At 42.5% G+C, this 20,350-nt stretch overlaps 1 protein-coding gene across 1 annotated transcript; it reads left to right on the top strand.

Moving 5' to 3' along the window:
* Positions 1-3,516: 3,516 nt before the first annotated feature.
* On the top strand, positions 3,517-17,064 carry tsnax (translin-associated factor X). Its single transcript, XM_083774539.1, has 6 exons — positions 3,517-3,623; positions 5,007-5,084; positions 5,175-5,289; positions 5,414-5,544; positions 15,616-15,737; positions 16,482-17,064. The coding sequence occupies exons 1-6, from the start codon at positions 3,608-3,610 to the stop codon at positions 16,884-16,886; spliced, it is 867 nt and encodes a 288-aa protein (XP_083630665.1). The 5' UTR covers positions 3,517-3,607; the 3' UTR covers positions 16,887-17,064.
* Positions 17,065-20,350: the final 3,286 nt, after the last annotated feature.

The raw sequence follows: 20,350 nt of genomic DNA on the forward strand, positions 1-20,350 counted from the left end.
AGCAATTGGCACAGCACAGCTCGGCCTGGGCCAGCCCAGAGTAAGACAGAGTTACGACAACTCAGTTCACTTCATGGGGCCATGAAGTGGTCTAAATAGACTTCTTATTGGTTTGTGCCTGAAGTTTACGGAATGCATTGGAGTCTAATCAGTCTATGGCAGGGGTCCTCAACTAGAAATGATGAAGGTCCACAAATATTTTTTTGAATAAGACCGAGGTCCGGTCCCATGCGCGGCGTCCATCGGAGAGCGGGGCTCTATGCCCGTTTAGTATGGTCAAGCCAAGCTTATACAAATCAGATCCCCTACCAACCAACCAATAATGGGGTGCAGAGTGCAGGCCCGGAGTGGAACTCCAAATCAGGCCGGGAGTTATACGCCCTGGCAGGCCACACTGTGCGCGCGCATAGCGCGCGCCAGAATTTTGGGGGACCTTGGGGGACATTTTGGGGGCCTTTGCAGCAATTTCACATGTGAAAAGTACCATCTGATGTTATTTATATTATTAACTTCTTTTTTTTTGGGTGGTCCGCAAAGAGGTGGTCCGCGGTCCGGTCGCGGACCGCGGTCCGCCAGTTGAGTACCCCTGGTCTATGGGCTCATGCGTGTACATGAACCACATGACCAGGCTGTTTTCTGACTGCACCCTCAATGTTGTAACTCTGTCTTACTCTATGGCTCTGTGCCGGCCGTAAGAACAAAATACAGTACACCATGTGAGGCACTGATAAGCACATTGATATAATGTAATGTTATCCTGAACCAGGATCGAACCCAGTACAACAAATTACATGAATGCACCACACACACACAAAAATGCATAAATGAAAAAGATACACATTCTACCAGTGGTGAATTAAAAAAATTGCTCCGTCCTTGTCAAGTGCCCCAGGGCAGCTCCACACAACGGCCTATATATAGAGAATCCGGCCCTGGCAACTACACTGGTAACTAGTATTAGTATACTATTACACTTTAGAAACAAGCCAAAAGTCACTTACAATAAGCAGACCTGGCAACACTGATGTGGATCCACACAAACCCCGCCCCCTGTAGCCCTGATACTTCGCCCTACGACGGTGTCGCTCGCAGAAAATAGTATATCTGCATGCTCACGAGTTTGTCGCGGCTGCTATACGCGGTGAGCTTGTAGATCTGCGAATTTCGGCGAGCGACACCGCCGTACCACCAGTGTAAAATGAAGCAGCAGGAAACGTCAGATCCAGGCACAGGCTGCCGTCACAGTCACAGCTATGGGCACAGCCCCCTCTCATTCCAGATGTGCATATGTGAAATTCCATTCACACAACAAACAAAATAATAATACTGTTTATTAGTTAACGATATATAAGTTTGGTATCCACGAAAAACTACTTTAATTTGGCACCTGGTCTTATTTTCAATAACTCACAACTCACAAGTGAAAGTCACTATAATTTCTCCCCCTTTTTTAAATTATTATTATTATTATCTGAAATGATCTCCAATGAATTTTTTGTATTTACAAATGACAAATCGCTGTCTGAATGGACGGAAAATAGATTCGGTACAGTCATGCTACAGCCGCTGTTTCGTGTCCTCAAGAGCAGTTGGCACTAGGTGCGAGGTGCGCGGCACGTACACACTTTGGCAAGAGTCCCCTCCCCGCCTGTGCTCCACCCCCACCCCCCCCCCCCTCCCCTCCATGCCTATGGACTCTTATTTTATTAGCCTCGCGTAGGCGTAGGCGTAGCGATACTAATACCTGGAGCAATTTGCATTGCAAAGGCTGCATGTCTGCGCCACTAAAATACTTTAGAGTTCTATAGATACCCATGTACCAAAATACTTCCTTATAATGTCAACGAAGTCCACACGCACAACACCAGAGGGAGCTCAACAAACCATGTGCAACCCATATTTGGCACAATCATGATGGGACTAAATTATTTTCGCTCCTATGCCACCAAAATGTGGAACGCCCTACCAACGGTCATTAAGACATGCGAATCCCTTGGCTGTTAATACATGCTTCAATCAATCAATCAATCAATCAATCAATCAATTGATACAAAAAAAATGACAGTTGCGCTGTTTAAAACAAATTCATTTGGGGATCATAAAGCTTGGCCTGTCAATGGAATACACAATAATAACTAAACCATGTAGGGGTATAGGCTATATAGCCTACATACATACTCAAGTTGCCTACTGTAGGCTGCACTTTATACACTGGTGTGATATTTATTTTTAAGTGGTGCAACCACTTCATTAAGTAGCTTTCTGGCTGCCTGGGTCTGAGCACGAAAATAACATTTGGTTGGTTTTCAAAACCAAGTGTCTGCACTGTTGTGCAGCCTAACACAAACATATTAACTGTCAAGGTCAAGGTCAAGGTAAACTTTATTGTCCACAAGGGAAATTTGTCTTGGGCTTTCACCCCAGCTACAGACACACATAAAACATCAATGACAACAAAAATACATTACAGAGAAAGACACAACATTACACAATTGCACACATGATGTGGATAATCAGGCCTCACGTATAGTTACCGCTGTTTCAGAGCCTCGTTCAGCATCTTAGTTGATGCTGATACAAACGATTTTTAAAATCTAATGTACTTCCACTTTGGTTCTTTGTAACTGTATATATGATATGATTTCAACAGTACAGTACAGTACAGTAGAGGGACCCCTGGGGACCCCCACGCGGTAACTGTCATTTCTCAACCGTTTCGGACGCGGGGTGGCTCGCCGGAGCCCGGAACCGGTTCCTGCGTGTCTGGAAGTTCCGGGGACCCCCACACGGAGTTGCACGACTTACTTCACACAGGTGTGATTTTGTTTAATATTTTGGTGTCATTGTGTTGGCACAGTCAGGAAATATAATGTATTGTAAAGTGTGTCTGAATAATCTCAAGGGACACGGAAATAAAATCATTCATTCATTCATTCATTCATTCATTCATTCATTCATTCATTCATTCATTCATTCATTCATTCGTTCATTCATTCATTCATTCATTCACTGGTCAATATTCCTGGCCGATTAGCGGATGAGACCTTGTTCTGCATTCTGCATGAGTACTTTATACTTTTGGTACTTTAAAGTACATTTTGTATTCCGGACTTTTACTTATAACAGAGTATTTCTACATTTCAGTATTGATACTTTTACTTAAGTTTAAAAAAGTACTTTTCCAAACTAAAGAGATTGACTTTCTGCCTTGCCATAGCTATGTGCCTTGCTAGCCTACTACAACTACATCTCCCAAAATGCATTTCTCACAGCTATACTTCTCTTTCTCCTACGCAAATGAACAGCGCAAAAGCCCACACAGTACTGCCTGTCATTTAAAACGCATATTATGCTACAAAGTATTGCTCTGTAGGCTATATTTTCGATCAATGATTTGTCTCACATGTGCCAGACAATATTCACATGTCCTGAAAAATCAGACATGTTTTTAGCGACCAAAATAAGCTTTGATTACAGCAAGGCATTTGAACTCGCCAGCTTTAGTTGATTGTAGTTGATTGTTTTTTCATTTGTAGCCGAAGCAGCTAATATTTAGCACATCTTACAACGTTCAAACAGTTGTATTCATAATAGTTTTAAGTGCAACATGAGTAAACAAGAAGGTATGTTCTGCATGTTTACACTGTGTATGAGTCTGAACGTTACAGCCCTCATGATTATGGCAACGCGCGTGCACTAGCTCAGTCAAAGACTCATAATCGAGCGTCATGTGAACCATGGTTAAAGATGAAAGGCTTCATAGTTTTGTTTGATAGCAATTATGTTGTGTGAATTAATATTTTTTTGATTGCTTGTTTACATATTCTAATGTTGGATTCATGTTGATGGGCGAGGGGGGGATGTTTAAAGGATTTGTACCGAAGGCTTATGTTTATACTTAGTCGGGACCCTAAAATCTGGGAATACATTTCTTACCAAGAATTTTCTTCACCAATGTGTTTGTACGGGTGTCTACTAACAGTCACATCCCACATTGGTTTATATTCAATCTCCCTAGGGGAATTTTTAACAGCTGCTGAAAGTTGGGGTACCATCAACAACCAATATAATATATAAATGTTGATTCTCCTAATCCACGATTCGATTCAACTTTCGATAAGGTCACGAATCACGATTCGATTCAGTCACTTTTATTTGAGTAATAACAAATGAGAATGAGAATAGCACCAACAATATAAACTTCGGGTTTATGTCCTAACATCATTTTGAGATGTTTCTTTAAGATGATGAGATGACAACATTATTGTCAAGCTCTACTCTAAGTAACTAAATACAATAATAGGGCTGGGACTTGATTAAAAAGGTTAATCTAATTAATTAGAGGCCTTATAATTAATTAATCTCAATTAATCACATTTTAATCGCATATATCAATATTCGACCTGAACAGTGAGAAACATTCTTTCTCATATGGAACCTTTCACTCCGCTATTGTACACAACCTGGGGCAGCGGTGGCCGAACGGTTTGCGGAGCGGTATTGATATCGGTAGGTCGCTAGTTCGTATCCCCGGACCGGCACGTTAAAATTACCACCGTTGAAGTGCCCTTGAGCAAGGCATTGAACCCCTACCATGAAATGTTCTATGAGCAGGGCCTGGCTGTAAACAAGTTCTTGAGCTTAGTCCAGTTACCCTGGGTAAACATGGTAACTTTGCTTTGCTTTGCTTAACCATACTTTATAAACGGGTTCTTCCTTTGGGTGAATTTGGGTGTTGTGTTGTCGCAAATTGCAATCGCAATGAGCTACAGGCTGGTTGGTGCACCGGCATATAAGGTCCGACAGGCTGAAACTCGTCCTGCGAGAAACGTTCCGGGGTGAATAAACGGACGGACGTGCGCATGCAATGAAATATCGCGAGTCGGCTGGTGATTTCGATACACTGTATCGAGAATCGTGACAGCCTTACTAATAATTCATATATATATATTTTTTTTTCTTTTTGCGGAGACACTTACAGCCTTTTAACTTTCTCGTCATGTCAGGTGACAAATGTCCACGGAAAAGAATGGACGCGCTGCAGGACCTCAGCATCTCTTCACCTGTCATTGCTTCCTTCAAAGGTGCCACAAGAACATAGTCCCAGTTTTCATCCACAACTCTGCACTATAGCTATGGATGCAGTTTTTAATCTAATTTTGCCCATTCTTAAGTTTTTCAACAGGAGCTCGACACAAAACATGATAAATATGAACGACTTGTCAAGATCAGTCGAGACGTCACCATTGAAAGCAAGAGGACCATTTTTCTTTTGCACAGAGTGACAAGGTATTTTTCCTCCTATTTAAAAATAAATAAATCTATAGTCTATATTACATTACAGTTATTTGAAGTAGAATTGGACTCATTTGATTCTCAATTAGATGAAGTACTTCTGTTCTTTAATTGCTAGTGTACCAGATCCCGACGATATTTTGAAGGAAGCCGATGAAAAATTGGATGGAGTGAGGCAGAAGATTGGTTTGATTGCTGAGGAGTTGAGAGGAGAGGACATACATCAGTTTCACAGAGCTTTCACCCCAGGTGAGTTTTCATACAGCCTACAAAGAAAACCAACATTGGTCCTCACTAATGTTCATGATAAAATGCACACAATTCCTTCCTACTCAGTCTGTGTCTCATAGGAGCACTCACCCATGAGTACGAAGCGACACCCCCACTCTCACAGATCTGTGATGTCATCCGCCCGCCCCCCACACACTTTGATTGGCTGTTTTTGTTGTTTTTTCCCGCTTGCGATGCGTCATCGTGATTCCACCGCAGTTAGAAAAGCCCCGCTGTGATTGGCCAACTCGGTTTCCCCTATATGAATGTCTATTGGCCGTTGATTGTGTTCAATTTAGGTCGAACCCCCCTCCCCCCAAAATGAATTGCGTCCCGTTGGGGGATGAGCGTGGGGAATCCCCTCCCCACCTTCAGATACCCTATGACAGCCCTGCATGGGATGACTGTGGGCAGTTCAGAAACCCGTCCACCAGTGACCTCATCGATGGGGAATCCAAGCTAATAGGAACTGCATACTTTCTATTTGTGAAAATGGAAGCTATCGTTCTTACGATAAAAAAAAATCTGTATTAAAAACAAAAATCTTGTTTAAAAAAAGTCTGCCTAATGATGATGTCACTGGACGGGTTTCTGAACTGCCCACAGCCCTCCTATGAGACACAGACTGAGTAGAAAACAATTGTGGTATTTTACCATGAACATTAATGATCATCCAGCCCATGGAAAGGCTAAAATATTACATTCCGGATATGCTGTGACAAAGTGCCTGCCTTCCACTGCAGAGGTTGTGGGTTTGAATCAACCGGCGGCTTTGTTGAGTGAGCGTCTACTCGCACACAGGTTTAAATCAGCCGCTAACTATCTGCCAGAGTCCAAACATAACAGGGGTTGGCCCCTTGCATCAAGCAGCCCAACCCAGTAGTCCACTTTGAGTGGCACCTCACGCGGAAGCCACAGTCTTAACCCATTCTGGGCGGGAACCCCTGTTGGTGTTCTAAGAATTATGTTATGCTTTAGCTATTGAAAAATAGCAGATCTACAAGCTCATAGCGCACAGAGCTTGTAGATCTGCTATTTTTGAAAAACCCGTCAAAATGTGCCACAAATCTTTTAATATATATTCTTTCAGAGCAAATGTTTTTAACTCAAATCTTTGCTTCTGGGGGGGGGGGGGGGACCACTGACATAGAAACATGGGGTTTTTCAGAAAACTGTCAGGATAGTACCCTACCCCAAACCCTAACCTCAGTCTTAACCGGCCATGTGTGTCGGACTCCGTCGCCTCAGTCTTAACCGGGCCACAGTCTAAAACTTAACTTTATCGGTATGGCTATCAGCATGGCTGGCTAGTTTATTAGACTAGTCCCAAATTCCCAATCCACACAACTAGCCAGCCTACCAAGCTGGCTGCCAGCATGGGTTTTCAGGCTGTATTTTTATGATATTTGCCCATTTCAAGTAAGAAGAGAGAAATCCCGCCCAGTAGGGAATGGGTCGGGTATGATTTCACCCTTCTGCCATCTACTCTAACTTCTAAGGAAGAAAGCCGGGTGATATTTGACACTGTTCAAAGTGCACTTAACCATACGGGTTGGATAAGTAGGACGAAGTCTCTATGTCCTCCAGGTGGGGTCTCCTCACTCATTGACTGACTCATCTGCCAGTTAGGTTCAGTAGGATACAAAAGCAGTGCCAACACACAAATGTGTGTGGGGGGAGGAAATAATTGGCATAATGACTAAATTGGGGAGAAAAAGGAGGTAAAAAAGCAAAACAAAAAAGGAATTGCATTCCAAAAATCTAAAATGTAAAACCCTCTCTACTTTGGATTAAAAACATAAAATATATCCTCACTTTCCTGAGTTTCCTCATAAGATCCCACGCTTTTTCTTTTTGAATGTTTTCTCCCAATTTAGTCACTGCCAACTCGCCCCATGTCGGGCGCGTTCGGAAACAGCACACTGAGCGCACTGTGCAGCGCGAACTAACAGGCGAGTGCGCTCCGGTGCGGTATTTCCGAACGTGTGTGTGTGTATAGTCCCTGTCACTGCTGACACCCACTGTTTGGTCTGGGGAGGGTATGTAGACGGGAAGTTCCACTTCCCAAACATTTTATTCCAACAATAGTTAGAAATAGATGATGGGTGATTGTGGCATTCAAACGTCATCCTCAATTTATTGGACATTCCTGCAGTCCAAGGACATTTGGGATTTAGGTATGAGGGACTGGACACAGTCTATGAACTATGAAATAGTTGTGTCAATATTAAATATATTCCCTTTTCAGTTTTTCACCCTCTGTGGTTTAGATCTATGTTTACTTAATTTTTATTCCTTTTTGCAGGTCAATACAGACAGACAGGAAATTCAGTCAAAACAGTTCAGTTTTTAATTTTTTTACTCCCCTGTACCCCACCCCCCTCCCCCCGTCCAGAGACAGCAAACAGATGCAAGGATAGAGTATATATGCACAAAATGTATATAGAGAATAGGATAGCACACACATACACAGAATTAAAAAATATACAAAACTAGAAAAAGTGCCCTTCTGGGCACAGGTCTCCACCAGGATGAGCAGATGTGAAGAATTCCAGGCAAAGGTTTTTCCTTGGCCTCTAGGGAGTTGGCATACAAAGCTATCCACAGATCCGTGCAGTTAGAGGTAAAAACAGTTTTCGGCCAGTTATAGCGCCACCTTGAGGCTGAGTTGAAATTGTTCATGTGCCATTTCGTCCTCGGCCTAGTGGGAATGTGGGTGCACAATTTCACGGAAATCACGCGATGTGTTCATGATTTGCAGCATTTTGTTTGAAACTGAGCACTCCTGTGAACTTTGGAAGCCAATCTTAACCAATCAGGATGGAGTCTGAGAAATCTGAAAGACCGGTTTCGTTGAATGGCTCTAGAGAGACTGTGTACCAATTTGCGTGATGTTTGGACAAAATCTGTAGGTGTACTGTGCAAAAACTTGTTTTGCACAAAGCGGCCTCTTGGTGGCGCTATAACAGGCCGTTCTGGAAAGTTTGGGGCAGAGGTTCATCGTTGGCATCCAGGGAGTGTTTGTGCAAAATTTGGCATCGACCGGGTTAACGGTGGCTGAGATTAGCTGCTCACGGACACACGGACGGACGGACGGACACACGGACGGACGGACGGACGGAGTGCAAAACATACTCTCCCCCCATGCGGGCTCGGGCGGGGGAAAATAGTGCGTGGCCCAAGTGCAGTGTCAACACGACACTTCTGCGCTCTGTGGAATGGGAAGCACTCCCGGCGCTGTGACGTCATATACCACGAAATACGCACTTCTCAGTGTCTACACTCTCAATTGAGATTCACCTAATATCGGCCCAAGTGCAGTGTCAACACGACACTTCTGCGCTCTGTGGAATGGGAAGCACTCCCGGCGCGGCGCTGTGACGTCATATACCACGAAATACGCACTTCTCAGTGTCTACACTCTCAATTGGGATTCACCTATCTGCCAGAGTCCAAACATAACAGGGGTTGGCCCCTTGCATCAAGCAGCCCAACCCAGTAGTCCACTTTGAGTGGCACCTCACGCGGAAGCCACAGTCTTAACCCATTCTGGGCGGGAACCCCTGTTGGTGTTCTAAGAATTATGTTATGCTTTAGCTATTGAAAAATAGCAGATCTACAAGCTCATAGCGCACAGAGCTTGTAGATCTGCTATTTTTGAAAAACCGCCAAAATGTGCCACAAATCTTTGAATATATATTCTTTCAGAGCGAATGTTTTTAACTCAAATCTTTGCTTCTGGGGGGGGGGGGGGGGGGACCACTGACATAGAAACATGGGGTTTTTCAGAAAACTGTCAGGATAGTACCCTACCCCAAACCCTAACCTCAGTCTTAACCGGCCATGTGTGTCGGACTCCGTCGCCTCAGTCTTAACCGGGCCACAGTCTAAAACTTAACTTTATCGGTATGGCTATCAGCATGGCTGGCTAGTTTATTAGACTAGTCCCAAATTCCCAATCCACACAACTAGCCAGCCTACCAAGCTGGCTGCCAGCATGGGTTTTCAGGCTGTATTTTTATGATATTTGCCCAATTCAAGTAAGAAGAGAGAAATCCCGCCCAGTAGGGAATGGGTCGGGTATGATTTCACCCTTCTGCCATCTACTCTAACTTCTAAGGAAGAAAGCCGGGTGATATTTGACACTGTTCAAAGTGCACTTAACCATACGGGTTGGATAAGTAGGACGAAGTCTCTATGTCCTCCAGGTGGGGTCCCCTCACTCATTGACTGACTCATCTGCCAGTTAGGTTCAGTAGGATACAAAAGCAGTGCCAACACACAAATGTGTGTGTGTGGGGAGGAAATAATTGGCATAATGACTAAATTGGGGAGAAAAAGGAGGTAAAAAAGCAAAACAAAAAAGGAATTGCATTCCAAAAATCTAAAATGTAAAACCCTCTCTACTTTGGATTAAAAACATAAAATATATCCTCACTTTCCTGAGTTTCCTCATAAGATCCCACGCTTTTTCTTTTTGAATGTTTTCTCCCAATTTAGTCACTGCCAACTCGCCCCATGTCGGGCGCGTTCGGAAACAGCACACTGAGCGCACTGTGCAGCGCGAACTAACAGGCGAGTGCGCTCCGGTGCGGTATTTCCGAACGTGTGTGTGTGTATAGTCCCTGTCACTGCTGACACCCACTGTTTGGTCTGGGGAGGGTATGTAGACGGGAAGTTCCACTTCCCAAACATTTTATTCCAACAATAGTTAGAAATAGATGATAGGTGATTGTGGCATTCAAACGTCATCCTCAATTTATTGGACATTCCTGCAGTCCAAGGACATTTGGGATTTAGGTATGAGGGACTGGACACAGTCTATGAACTATGAAATAGTTGTGTCAATATTAAATATATTCCCTTTTCAGTTTTTCACCCTCTGTGGTTTAGATCTGTGTTTACTTAATTTTTATTCCTTTTTGCAGGTCAATACAGACAGACAGGAAATTCAGTCAAAACAGTTCCGTTTAAAAAAAAATTACTCCCCTGTACCCCACCCCCCTCCCCCCGTCCAGAGACAGCAAACAGATGCAAGGATAGAGTATATATGCACAAAATGTATATAGAGAATAGGATAGCACACACATACACAGAATACAAAAATATACAAAAAAAACAAAACAAAACAATAAAGGTACAAAAACTGTAAAAAAGAAGGAAAAAAAAGAGATAAAAGACAAAAGATAAATATTGTTAATCAATAGAAGTAATGATAGTAACCGCCATCAGCAATCATAATCCCGGGAAGGAGGTGTATTCCGGCCACATCGACCCCAGTCCCCACTAGGGGGTTAGAACATGGGGTCTAGTTACCGGTGCCCTCATCTGCCCCCTAAGGGAATGCATGCATATGAGATGCTGTGGTTTAGATCTGCTGTCAAATCCTGGGCCCACATGATTGTGTGTCTACATGAATGCTCACTGATGCCGTTGACCTGGTGGACACACCCTCTGATAAAGTGGTTTTCCCACTAGAATCAACTATATCAGTTTTTGCAAGAGTAGCCAAAATGTCTGTGAAGTTTAGAGGAAAACATTAGTGGGAGTTGGACTGGCTGTTATCTAGCAGCTGGGGAAGTCATTTTTAGATTGTGGTCACTCAAGAGTCACTGCTGCATCCCTTGACGACGTGACTAGTGGCATTTCCCATCAATTAAAGTTTTATTTAATTTTTTATTATCTTTTATTATACATTCATTGTCGACTCAGCTCTGTGTACGTGCTCTCTCGCCCTGCAGCTGATAATCTTCACTGGACTGTAAGTCTCCAGTCATGTTTAATGGCTTTTCTTTATTTGAACAAGGTCCATTAAAGATATTGTGGGCTAAATTTGAACGGAATTGCCGCTGATAACCGGGATAAGCGGCACTTTGATAACAATTTACAATTTAGGCATTTAGCAGACGCTCTTAATCCAGAGCGACTTACATTTAAGCAAGAACAAAAGCATGGGAATACATCACATAAAAGCATTTATCATGAGACATGCGTAAGCTAAGAAGGTAACAGTGGAATATCTATATGAGGAAACTATACATACACTATACATAATAAACTATACATATTCACTACTATGCTATACATATGTACTATGGCGTGCTATGACTATATACAATACAATTATAGTGTTGTCTACATAACATGCTATAAGTCTGTGTCAAATGCTATCTAAGCCAACAGAAATGCTATCTAAGGGGTTAGGGTAAGTGCTATAAGCTGTTAATGCCTCCATTGACTGAGGCAGAGGCTGAAATTGCACAGGTGAAAGGAGTTGGCCTCATTAGGCCCACTGGCAGAGCCTGGCCCAGGTGAAAGGAGTTGGCCTCATTAGGCCCACTGGCAGAGCCTGGCCCAGGTGAAAGGAGTTGGCCTCATTAGGCCCACTGGCAGAGCCTGACCAGAGCCTTTTGTGGTGGTTCTGGAGAACCGTGGGTCCGACCGACTCGATACCTGGCACTGCACTCCCTGTGGGGGTGTGGAACGCGTGTGTCGAATGTGAAGTCGGTGGGTCAACCGGTTCTCGAGTTACGTGCATTACAACCGTACACGTATGTACGCACGCAGAGATGTGGCGCATTTATAGTAGGATGAATCCATTCCAATTTCCAAGCATTAGTTTAGCACGAAAAACGGCCATAGCCGTCGTCACAAATGTGACAGGTCAGCTATGGCTATGGCCGAATTTAGACCAAGGAGTTTTTTTTTGTGCAAAACTAATGCTTGGGAATGGATTCAGAATCATTCAAACACCCTAGTTTGACATGTCACATGCCTGTGGCTCCCTGGTGGATTATTGCTTTTAGCAGCAACAGTCACACAGCATTAAATTACTGTATGTTGCTAACCAAAACCTAGCACAGTAGTTGGATATTATGATACAACGGAGAATGTCACGATGTATTCTAATTGGGAGTTCGAGTTTGCCCATGTTATTTTACTCTCAAATAATTATGTCAAATCGTACATATTTTCGGTATACCCAGGTAACCTCTGAATCATGTATTGTGATCAAGTGATCTGTAAACTGATCAAGACTATTATTTATTGATGATATCAAAATCACTACAGTTTCTATTCTTACTACAATGGACTATAGGGTGTGACGCTCAAATTATGTTATTGTAGTATAGTATTGCCAGGTAATGACTTTTGTGTACAATGCTGCCACGCCCTTAACCTTTCCATGGGCTGTGCCACTATATCTGTTCTAGTTTTCTTTCCCTACTCTCTTTAACCCATTTAGGCCTGACGTCGAAATTAAAAAAATGTCTTTTTAAAATATCTTCTTTTTCTGAAAAACCTCATCTTTCTGACCCCAAAAAATGATATGTAATTGGCCACCGACCCCCATTTGAAAATATGTTGTTCCAGGTACCCTCCAGAAGCAAAGATTTGCGTAAAAAAGACGGAAACTCAAAGAATATATATTCAAAGATTTTTCACGATTCTTCAAAAATAGCAGATCTACAAGTTCGCTATGAGCTTGTAGATCTGCTATTTTTTAATAGCTAAAGCATAACATAATGCTAACCCCAAAACGGAAATAATATGAATCGCTCCTGGCAGCGGACTCAGGAACTGACGGGAGCTCCACCTGCTCGTCTCAAATCCTGTGTAATCTTTTCATGTCATATCCTGCCTGCCTATGAGGGGTGTTTCTATTATCCATTATACCGTTTGGTCACTTTTAGGATGGTTAAGATATTGTTAAGTGTTGCGATTGATCATCCTCATGTCATTGCTTTCCAATATTAGCTAAATCCAAACTCAGGCTCTGCCAGAGATTTCCTACTAATATGACTTTGTTTAATTATGTATTCTTTCTTGTGAGTGAACTGTAAAAGTTTGGTATTCTTTACCACTAAACATTCATGTTTCTATTGTGGAGAGCCTCCTATTAGTTTATGGTTGATAACGATAAGACCACCACAGGGAAAAAAACAACAGACTCACGTTTACAACAATGTCTGGAGTATATTATTGCTGCTTGTAAGTCTTAACGGACAGGTTCTGTTGGCGTGTTGTGGTACCGTTGGACTGTGCAGAAAATATAATGAATCTAGTCAAAGTTGGCTGTCAAGTTAAAGGGGATGAACTACATTAGCCCAACAAGCAGTGTTGTGTTCTGTTGTTCGAGGCCGGGCGAAGAAAGGAGGTCCTTTGATGTTCAATGGCCGCTCTAAAAGTAAACTTGGGACACGCAGTCTTCCGTCCTGTGATTATTGGATTGTTGCTTACACAAGGGCAGAAAACAAATGATCTCAGCAGGAAACGGTCTTTATGTGCATCATTATCTGCGTTGTTGATCTATGATGTCGTGCTTTGGTTTCAGCTGATGCATGTGTTTGTGTTTTTATTGAATCTAGTAAGTCATACACCAGGTAGATACAGGACAATTCATCACAGTATTCCCCCCCCGCCTTATTTGGGTGTGTTGTTGGTTGAGCGGGTAGAGGGACAGTCTGGTAATGAGGGTTCGACCCTCACTGAGTCTGTACAAGACACTTAACAGCTCCCCCCAAAAAAGCTCCTCAAACAGCCACCTGAGCAAGCCTTCCGCTTGCTGGATGCAGTAATGCGATTTGACCTCCCCATGATACAATACTCTCCCTTTCTTTTCCCTATTCAGCCCAAAACCAGTGCCCTGTTCTCCGAATATTCTCAGTTTCTCAGTATGAATTCACTATCCTATATAAAATTGGCCAATGGGAGTGATGGCAGACCAGTCACTATAACTCAAACATAACCTTGTCACATTATATAATAATATGGGGATATACTGATGATCAGGGAACTCCAAATATGCGCACAAAAGTGACAAGAACTGACCAGGCATATTGTTCGGATTGGCGATGAGCCATACAGTATGTGTGATCGAAGGGACTGTGTAGTGGCGCAAACTCTAGATGTGAACTTCTAGTACCTTTTTAAATATACCCCTTTAATATTGACAGTAAAGGACATTGAGAAATGTGAGGATCCACGGTCTTGTCTGTACTTTGTACTGTATGTAGGAGGCGTGCCGGTAGCTGACCAGCTCGGGGGGGTCAAGCAGGTTCAGGATTAGTCCAGCTGGAGGCCTGTGTTGCATGACCTTCCTGACCTTCCCCTTCTCGGCTCTGTTTCTCTTACTGTCTTATTGTTGGTGTTATTAATCATTTACGGTAGACAATCATTGTTTACCTAACCTGTAAAACAAGCGCCCCACTCGGTGACCATCGACTCCCAGGCTCCGCCAAAGAGAGTCTCCCGACATCCTCCCTGCCCGGCTTTCACTTTTTATATACTTTATTGAAAATTATTCAGGGTTTTTACATACATATGTATGTACATATATTACATTAAAGTACAAACATTTCAATTTTTGTGCCATGGTGTCAGTTTCTTTTCTTTTTTGGCGAGGGTTCTTTGTCTTTTCAGTTCAGTTTGTATTTGTTTAAATACCACCTCTCCTGAGATGACCTCCTGGTGAATCCTCTCCTGAACACGGCCAATTGTGTTCCTACAGTATAAATATAACCGGATGGTACCGTGATGGACTACTGCTATCCTATGTTGACCCATTTAGACCTGAGGACGATTCTTTTTTAAATCCTGTGGTTTTCAAACTATTTAATGTCAAGGGGACTCTCATAATATGTTGTTCCCGGGACCCCCCCCCCCCCCCAGAAGCAAATATTTTAGTTAAGTGTTCAGTGGGGCCTGGGCCGTGGCTCAGCGGTCCAGGCACCTTGGCCGGTAGCCTGAGTCTGGCAGTGTGCCGTGGGTTCGACTCCCGATCCCTCCGGCCCTCACTGCATGTCACTCCCCCATCTCTCTCCCCATTTAATTTCCTGTCAGCCTACTGTCTGTCCCTCTATAAAAAATATAAAATAAAGGCGAAAGCCTCAAAAAAAAGTGGGAAAGAATATATATATTCAAAGATTTTCACACATTTTCACGATTTTTCAAAAATAGATCTACAAGCTCGTAGCAGCACTGCATCATTCAGTAATTTTCTTTGCAGTGCTCCTGATCCATGCATTATGCTTTTTTTTATTCATTTAGGTATCCAGGAGTATGTCGAAGCTGCCTCTTTCCAGCACTATATCCGCCATCGCACTCTTATCAGCCTGGAAGAGATCAATGCCAGACTGGTATTCATGAGAAAGGAAAAGGAGGATCCTAAGGTAATTGCTTGGGGGGGTCATTTAAGCTCCATTATCTTCTCCATTTTGGACAAAGTGGTTCTAGTGCAGTCATTATGTTCACCCTTTTAGTGCATTGATTACACAAGATTATGTACAGCTTCTAATTTTTGGATTTAGGTTTCATGCTAGAAGTTGATCTGATTTCTTATATTTGCTAATATGGACTACAATACACCTTTTGCCAATGGCTTCTAGCTGTGTGTCTAAAACCTTAGAATTACACATTTCCTCGACCCTTTAGATATGTTTCCATTTACATTGCATTACCATAATCATAGTGATCTTTAGAACAAAATCCATATGGATATTATATCCTATCCTTGATCATGGGTCTATCTATACTCTATAATGAATTGTAAGTGCTTTTATCATGCATTATAAGGCGTTATAAATATTATTTTATAAGGAATGATGCATAACAACTTATTATGGTTATTTTTATTTACTTTATGAAGTATTATAAGTACTGGTCATAATGCATTATAAGTTCAGCAGCGGACGGCACATTACAACTTTTTTGGGAATGTTTTTTTTGTTTTTTTGGGAAAATGCTTTGAACTAATAATTAAAAACCAAATGTAGGAAACAAAAACGAAGGGGGGCCATATCCATAACAACGTGTCTGCGACCCACAAACGGGTCCAGAAGGACCCACCGTTTGGGGAAACAGTGCTGTAGTGTACAGTGTATCGATCTTTGTCCTTTTCCCACCTGTACCACCAGGGTTCCGCTGAGGGCGCGGCGCCGCCTGCAGCGACAGCAGCAGCACAGCAACAACAGGTGCTGACCTTCCAGGTGACGCCTTCAGACTACCTGCTGGGCGTGGCCGACCTGACCGGGGAGCTGATGAGGATGTGCATCAGCAGCGTGGGCAACGGCGACATCGACACGCCCTTCCAGCTCAGCCAGTTCCTGCGGCAGATCCACGACGGCTTCGCCTACATCGGCAACACGGGGCCGTACGAGGTCTCCAAGAAGCTGCACGTGCTGCGCCAGAGCCTGGGCAAGGTGGAGGACGCCTGCTACGCCCTCCGCGTCCGTGGCTCCGAGATCCCCAAGCACATGCTGGCCGACGTCTTCTCCAGCAGGGCGGGGGCTCTGATGGACCACGACGAGGGGGTGGCTTAATTCCCGCTATAGTCCCTCGTGTTCGTTCTTGGGCCAAAATATTCAGCTGAGAAATAGCCAGATCTAGTTTGCGGCACAATAGAGCGTCGCAGTCCCGCCCCCTTTCATGACGACGCCAGGCCCAGGAAATAGTTTCCAATGCATTTTTCCCATAGACATTTAAAAACGTATTTATTTAAAGACCTTATAAGCGTCGTACAAAGCCAACTCTTGTCGTGATAAATCATGACAACAAACACAATATTTTGGACCAAACAAATAATTACAAAAAAGTGTTGTAACCTGTCGTTTTCTTCTTCTTTCTAATTATTTGTTCAGCCTGTTTGTTGTTATGATTTGTCACGACAAGAGTTGGCTTTGTCCGCGGCGTAAACGTCTTTAAATAAATACTTTCTGAAAAGTCTGAGGAAAATGAACAGGGATTTCTTTTCCGGGTCTCTCGAGGGGGCGGGACTGCGACGCTCTATAGTGAGCTTGTAGAATCGGCTATTTTCGGTGAAACGTCAAAAGTGTGTGTAGAGGGAAAAAAGGAGTGGACTTAATATTGGTTACGTGGTTCACTGTGTTATTGTGTCTCTTCAGTTTTACTGTTGTTTATACTGTTTGCATTTTTTTTTTTTTTGATTCAATTTGACTGTTCATCATATGTTATAAGTTGCATATACGTCGTTCTATAAATCAACAGTTACATGTCAGCTTTGGATCTCATTGCCACCCACAGAAGAGAAGGGAAAAAAAATAATCACCCAACTCTGGTATGGGCAGTCGTTTTTGTTTAGTTTTTTTTTTATAAAGGCCTGGTTGTTTTTGCATTGATATCATGCTGCACACAGTAAATAAAGGATTCATGCTCCATGTATTTTTGTCTCCCTTTGCGAGTCTTGAAGCCTGCTTGATTGTGTGAGTGTGTGTTAGATGTGTGTTGATTGTGTGTGTGTTTGTGAGTGTGTGTTAGTTTATCTTTCTCTCTCTCTCTCTCTCTCTCTCTCTCTCTCCTCTGCCTTCCCCCTGCCTTCTGAGTGACTCTCTATCACACAGATAATCTAAGGTAGAAGTCGTGGTTGCAGTGAGGAGGGAAGCATGTGACCTTTGTACACTGTATACGTGCCTACCCTGTGGCACACTGCGCCTGGCTGGCACACGGCCTATCCTCTCCTTAACCACTTAAAACCCTGTATGCTTTATAAATGGCATATCTGCAGGCTTGTACTGTAGATCTGCTGTTTTTGCAGAATGTTTGTGTATTATGACATGCCCAGAATAGGTACGTGAAGCCACTGCACTGTGCCACCGCCCTTAACTAAAGGCTGATATGCTTGCGTGTAATCCAAGCGTGAGGCAAAGAGTTCTTCACGTGTTTGTAACTTGAGGCCTTAGTAGATATTCCAGGACGCTCCAAGAACACTGAAGAAAATGCTTTTCCAGGGTCGCCCCCCCCCCCCCTTTTTATGTTTTTGAGGGGCGCTAGCCCCCTATACAGCTTTTCGTCACAACACGTGTCACATTTGCCATTGACAATGAAACGAGAATTTACGTTTTATGTGTGTCTGAGAAAATCGCCTTTTTTAAACAGTGCAACAGTTTTAATTCAGCTTGGGGCTATATATATATATATTTGAATCAGATAACTTATGAATAGATTTAACCAATATTATAGAATGAGAATACAAGTGTATACGGTAATATTTTATCGTGGCGTTCGTCTCTGCTATACATTTGTTCTCTCTGCTCGGTACAATTAAACACCATCATTAACATTAAGAGCAGGGAGATAGATATACAATAACAGAAATAACAGAGCCCACCGGTGGTGCTGGGGTGGCGACCGTGCGTGGCGGTAGGAGCAAACATCACATAACCACAACCAGGCAGGAACCATAATATGCAGAAGGAAGGCAGGAAGAGCATGCAGTCTATAGGACAGCTTAAATACCCCGCCCAATTGGTCAGCTGCCACATCAGCATATGACATGTGGGAGGTTGACTCAGGTCAACCTCCCACATGCCCCTTGCTGTCCCCTCAACGACTCAACGAGCCATAAAGGCGACCGGGCCTTTTCAGTAATTCGCCCCCAAACTCTGGAATAGTCTCCCACTACACATCAAATCCAGCCCAACCATCGGAAAGTTTCAAATCCTCCATAAAAACTCACCTTTTCTCCATTGCCTTCAGCTCCTATAGTTCTGTGAAAGTTTTAAACCTTTTTGTAACTGTAATTAGTAGGCTTTTTGTTGTTTCATGTTCCTTAAAATGTTGTTATTGTATTTTTCTTATATGAAGTATTGCTAAACGTTTATTTACATTTTGTATTTTATGATGTAATTTTTATATGGAAAGCACTTTAGGTCAACTTCTATTGTTTTTAAATGTGCTATATAAATAAAGGTGACTTGACTTGACTTGACATATGACATGTGGGTCTTGCAAACTGAATATATATATGAATATATATATATGTTTTTCCAGGGTCATACTATGTGCCATTGAGCACAGCATGAGTATATCTGACTGAACTAACTCCGCAAGCTACATATCATATATATATATATATATATATATATATATATATATATATATATATATATTTATCACCTAAGTTCGGTTGATGTACTGTGCATGTTAAAAGCATGTGTTACACCTACAAATGTATTTTCTGTTTACTGAAGAGATTGGAGACCTGTGTTTGAACAAACAATGATTATCACAGTGCTGTCTTTACCTTTTAAACAAAATACTTTTTGTTTCAATCAAAGAATTATCACACCACCTCAAAATAATGCCTATGCCTCATAGTTGGCAGTTCCTTCCATAGTATTTCATTATCTAGGTCTGCCATCCTGTGGCCAATAATGGTATTGCTGAACAAACCATACTCATCACACACACTCAAATGATGGACCATTATGAATATAGGCTACAAATAGGAAATAGCATATTGATTAGAAGTCAGGATTAAATAACATAATTGAAATCGTATCTATCCATGTACAACCCAGATTCGGCACAAACAAGGGACTAAATTATTTCCATCCTATGCCACCAAAATGTGGAACGCCCTAAAAACAGTCATTAAAGGGATTGTGACATTAAAAAAAAGGTTTTGGAATTGTTCTTGGGTTTTTTTAGGTTTTCTAATCTCAATTGCACCCAAAAAACATGAACTTTTAACATTCAGTAGATTTTCTGTGATCTGGGGTTTTCTGGCTCAAACAGGTGCTCTGATTTGCCGCAGTAAGTGACATCACTTACTGCAAATCCCATATATGTCAATGGGATTTGCCAGCAGATGTCACTGTTTCACTGTGTTGCCTGTTTTCATTGTAGCTCAAAAGGCCTCAAAAACCCCAAAGAAAACTTCAGACCACAGAAAATCCACTGAATGTTCAAAGTTCAGGTTTTTTGGGTGTAATTGAGGTCATAAAACCTAAAAGAAAAAAGAAAAAGAAATGAAAATGAATGTCAT

Source organism: Protomyctophum parallelum, assembly GCF_964188405.1.
Source record: "Protomyctophum parallelum genome assembly, chromosome: 10".
Taxonomy (NCBI): domain Eukaryota; kingdom Metazoa; phylum Chordata; class Actinopteri; order Myctophiformes; family Myctophidae; genus Protomyctophum; species Protomyctophum parallelum.

Excerpts from the sequence above, each read along its gene's own strand:
- tsnax (XM_083774539.1), top strand. Across the intron at positions 5,290-5,413 it reads CTTTTGCACAGAGTGACAAG|TGTACCAGATCCCGACGATA; the intron begins GTATTTTTCCTC and ends TTTAATTGCTAG. Across the intron at positions 15,738-16,481 it reads AGGAAAAGGAGGATCCTAAG|GGTTCCGCTGAGGGCGCGGC; the intron begins GTAATTGCTTGG and ends CTGTACCACCAG.